The sequence below is a fragment of the Buceros rhinoceros genome, unplaced genomic scaffold (genome assembly GCF_000710305.1).
Source record: "Buceros rhinoceros silvestris isolate BGI_N320 unplaced genomic scaffold, ASM71030v1 scaffold15951, whole genome shotgun sequence".
In the NCBI taxonomy this organism is placed as follows: Eukaryota; Metazoa; Chordata; class Aves; order Bucerotiformes; family Bucerotidae; genus Buceros; species Buceros rhinoceros.
In genome coordinates, this window is record NW_010392711.1 from 8375 (window position 1) to 13002 (window position 4628).

General features: G+C 54.8%; 1 protein-coding gene across 1 annotated transcript in view; it reads right to left on the reverse strand.

Moving 5' to 3' along the window:
• Positions 1–4362: 4362 nt before the first annotated feature.
• Positions 4363–4628, reverse strand: part of RTN4RL1 (reticulon 4 receptor-like 1) — a gene marked incomplete at its 5' end in the record, with an annotated part of 1889 nt that continues 1623 nt past the window's right edge. Inside the window, one exon of the mRNA XM_010144595.1 lies at positions 4363–4616. Coding sequence (XP_010142897.1) covers positions 4363–4616 — 254 coding nt within the window. The remainder of the gene's footprint in view (positions 4617–4628) is intronic.

The following is a 4628-nucleotide window of genomic DNA, read 5'->3' on the forward strand; positions in this document are numbered from 1 at the left end:
GGCAACATGCCCCCGGAGAAGGGAGTGGATGCCCGCCCAAGGGCTGGGCTTCTGACAGCCGGCGGCACCAGTTCATGGCTGATCATCCCTTGCTGGGAAGGGGTATGGGGGCATGGCCAGGGAGACCAGGCAGAGCTGTGGAGCACAGAGGGGTTTAGATTTATGGAACCACAGAGTCATTTAGGTTGGAAAAGACCTTTAAGCTCATGGGGTCCCCCCACTGACCCCTGTCCCCCAGCACCACCTCCACACGGCTGGGAATCCCCTCCAGGGATGGGGACTCCACCACTGCCCTGGGCAGCCTGGGACAGGCTGGGACAACCCCAATGGGACAGAAATGGCTCCTCAGGGACAACCTCAACCTCCCCTGGAACAACTTGAGGCCATTTCCCCTTGTCCTGTGACTTGTTATCTGGAAGAAGAGACCAACCCCTGCCTTCCTCCAACCTCCTGTCACAGAGCTGTGGAGAGTGATCAGGTCTCTGGGGAGCCTCCTTTGCTCCAGGCTCAGCCCCTCCAGGTTCCTCAGCTGCTCCTCAGCACATTGTGCTCCAGACCCTGCCCCTGCTCCGTTGCCCTTCTCTGGACACGCTCCAGCCCCTCAATGTCCTTCTGGCAGTGAGGGGACAAAGCTGAACCCAGGAGTCAAGGTGTGGCCTCCCCAGTGTCCCCAGTCCAGGGGGACAATCCCTGCCCTGGTCCTGCTGGCCGCACTGTTTCTGATCCAAGCCAGGGTGCTGTTGGCTGCCTTGACCACACTGCTGGCTCATTTTCAACCGCTGGTGACCAACACTCCCAGGGCCTTTTCCCCAGGCAGTTTCCAGCTGCTCTTTCCCCAGCCTAGAGCGCTGCAGGGGGTTGTTGTGACCCAAGGGCAGGACCTGGCACTTGGCCTGGTTGTATCTCATCCTGTTGGCCTCGGCCCATTGATCCAGCCTGTCCGAACGGGTTCAGCCCTTTATCCTTGTCAAACCTTTGGTCTGGGAGCGATTCTAATTAAATCCTGATTTCTCCAACTTATCTCCTTAGCCTGAGCCGGACCATCTCTGGCCAGTCATGGCTATACCGGCACCTGCGCTGCTGGAGAGATGCTCTGATGTCGTGGGAGTGCTGCTTCAGAGGGGAGGGGAGTTGTGCCGGCCCTCGGAGCAGCATCCAAAATGCATGAAGACATGCTGTACGGAGGGACCGGGAGAAAAGGCGCCAGAATGAACCCTGCAGATGGGAAGATGGTCATCGAGGCTAAGTGTCAGAACATGCCATAAAAATTTAGTTTATCCTCCACGGGCTGTGGTTGTGGAGGAAGGATGGGTGCAGGGAAGGACAGCGGCTCAGGGGAAGGCAGGAGACTGTCCGAAGCCCGCAGTCCATGTGAAGCAACACCTCCTATTTAGCAGCGCGTCGTGTCTCCCTCCTGGTTTTTAAACAGTGGCCTTTATTGCTGGGAGTCAGAGCGCTTGATTGACAAGGCTCGTAATACACCGTGGAGCTGCCTTTATTTTTTCCTGCACGTTAAAGGAAAAGATACTAAAAATACAATTATGGTTTTGAGCCAGGCATAGTCTGTTCTAATATAATTCATCTCAAAGACTATCCATCGCGCCTGCTGCACCCAAATCATTTATAAAACATTAGCATCTCCTGTGCTGACATTTCACTCCTCTATTACAGGAGTTACATACAGACTTAAAAAAAAATTAATAAAGTGCTTCTCTTCTCCATTTTCCCACTGAGAGCTTTGATTTCCCGAGTACGAAGTGAAATAACCAACATAACAACATTCTCCACTTCTGAGGGACAGTGCCAGGCTCATTCGGCTGCTATTGGTTGTAGAGAGTAGGACGTGAGGGAGCTATTTCAGATCACGGATTATTTGTTCTGGCTGCGTTGGACATCCCTTTAGTGGAGGTTTAGAGCCCTGTAGACAGAAAAGTTTGGGTAGGAGCTGGAAGAGAGAGGGCTTGATGAAGTAACCTCTTCCTTTCTCCTCCCAGAGTTACTCCTGCGATTCCCCAGGGAGGGTGTGTAAAAGAGAAGCATCCAAGCCCCTGCCTCTCCTCGCTTGCAGGACAGCCAGGGGACAGCGTGCCCCACCCCAGCTGCCTGTTCCCCACACCCAACCGCTCCTCAAAACGAGCACGTTGGGAAATTTTCTTTCTTTTTTTCACCTGCGCGTTTCCCGTTTTTCTTTCCAGATACCTCCAGGGGATCTGCTGCTGCGCCAATACTCTCTCCCCAGCCCCAGAGCAGCTGGGAGAGCGGCTTTCCTGAGCTGGCCCGTTCTTCCTGGAGCTAGAGGTACGTCTGATGGAAAACCTGAGCCGTTTCCTTTGGGCTTTCCAGCCCTGCATGTGAGCTATGGGCTAGAAACATGCCGCCGCTGGGATATCGTTAGGAAATGAACAGCAGCCTTTTCTTGTCCAAGATCACTTTTATTTCCCTTGTTTCATTAACTTCAGTGTCTGTTTGGTCTGACATATCCACGCTGACAGGGAATTCACACCGACTGCAGAATTCGGGCAGCACCTCCCTGAGCCCGTGGGCCACCGTCAGGGATGCTGCCGGCTCTGCCGCGTCCCCGACCAGCAAACGCATCCCTCCGCTGCGGGGTTTAGTTCGGGGCGAGGGAAACAAGCAGACCTGCTCGCTCTCCTCCGCCTGGCCAGAACCCCCTTTGCACAGCTCTCTTGGACCACTTCTCGTCCTCTCCTATGGCAGACCAGGAACCCTGGGCTCTGCTCTTCTTGCCAATCCTCTACGAGCTGTAGTTTTCCCCCACTCTGACTCTTCCCATGACACAACCTGTTCCTTTTAAGAAACAAAAGCTCTCCTGACGCTGTCAGGACTAGCTGCAGCCTGGGAACTGCTCCTTGCTGCCCCAGTGAAAACCTTAGTCCAGCTATAAAGGTCCTCACGCCACCAACGTGGCTGGGAAGCCCCTCTCTGCCTCCAGCCCCCAAAAAAGCCCCTTTACTCCCCGGGGCTTCGCAGCGCTCCCTGGAGACAGAGCTCTATGGCTCTATTTATTTGGACTAATTAATCTCTCTCTCCCCCCAGTAACAAATTAGGATGTAAAGGTGAGTTTGGGCTCTCTGCGTATGGACTTGGCTGCACCGTGTACAACCACCCCCCCGCCCCTCCCAAAGTTTAGTGCTCTGAATGGCTGAGAACATTGGTCCGCTGTGGTTCCCCCACGCACACTGAGCCCGCCCGATGGCTTTCAGCATCTGTAGGCACTGCTGCCGGTTTGTTTTCTTGAGGAAAAAAAAAAATCATATACTGGTCTGCTATAAATTCACCAATACAATCCTTAGTTCTGAAGATATAGTTTCCATATAGTTTATAAACATTATAGGACATACATATGGATAACTGAGGGGAAGGGGGAGCCTGTGCATCTGTTGGGGTTGGGTTGTTTTCTTTTTTTCAGATGTGTGAACATGGTTACCAAAAAATGCACCTCCTGCGGGTACCTCATTTCTTTCAGTGTTGGATTTGTTGGGGTTGTTGTTTAATTCCACCTTTCGTCAGTCTTTCCTTTGGTTGTTGGCTACTCCAAGCCCAGCAGGCAAGCCCTGTTCCGCGGTAATGCCTGAGAGATGCAGGGGGGTGAGATTGTCTTCTGAGAGCTTCCCAGCCAGCTCTGGCCTCTGGGTTTGGAGCCAAAAGGGCTAAAACGTGGGAGAACCAACGTCAGTACGGGCGTCCTTGCACTCGCTGTCAGAGAAACAGTGTAGGCTTAATCGGTGATGTTTTTTACAGCAATTATGTTCCTTTCGGTAATTGGAGGGGGTCGTTCAGAGCGCTCTCAAACGAACGGGATTTCACAAGAGCACGGACACAGTCCATTTGTCCGGTCGTTGTCACCGACAAATTGGCTCCCGTCCCTGTTATCTGCTTCCCGTAAGGTTGGCTTGTTTTGTTGCTGTTGTAGGTGCTCGGTTAGGCTGTTTGTGACAAGGTGTGATAATGCCTTTTAATCCGCTCCCGCTGCGTTCGGCACAGTCCGCCTTGGCAGCCCGGCCGGGCACCGAGAGACCGTCAGAAGCCGAGGCGGCGTTCTTCCCTTCGCCAGGCCAACGCTAGCCACGTACAAAAAAAGAAGAAGAAAAGAAACTCTGGTCCTTTGTAGATTGGTGGCAGTACAGACTCGCTCCGCTCCGTCTGCAGCCGGGGGCTCAGCGTATGACGGCCGCTAGCACCGTCACAAAAGCCAGGAGCGACGCCCTGAGCCCCGAGCTGCCGGCTGCCTGCTGGACCCCGCTGGGCGGGCGGATGGGCGTCCGCCGGGTGCACTTACCCTTGCGTTTGGGGGACAGCGTCGGCATCACCCCGCGCTCCGCTCCGTCTGCAGCCGGGGGCTCAGCGTATGACGGCCGCTAGCACCGTCACAAAAGCCAGGAGCGACGCCCTGAGCCCCGAGCTGCCGGCTGCCTGCTGGACCCCGCTGGGCGGGCGGATGGGCGTCCGCCGGGTGCACTTACCCTTGCGTTTGGGGGACAGCGTCGGCATCACCCCGAAACTGAATTTGTGCTGATAATCAGGCACATAGTCTGGAACCTCCTGCCCGTTTTTCCGCGGCCCCAAGGACACCGGTTTAGAGGTTCGGTTACGGCCTTTGTGGCTGG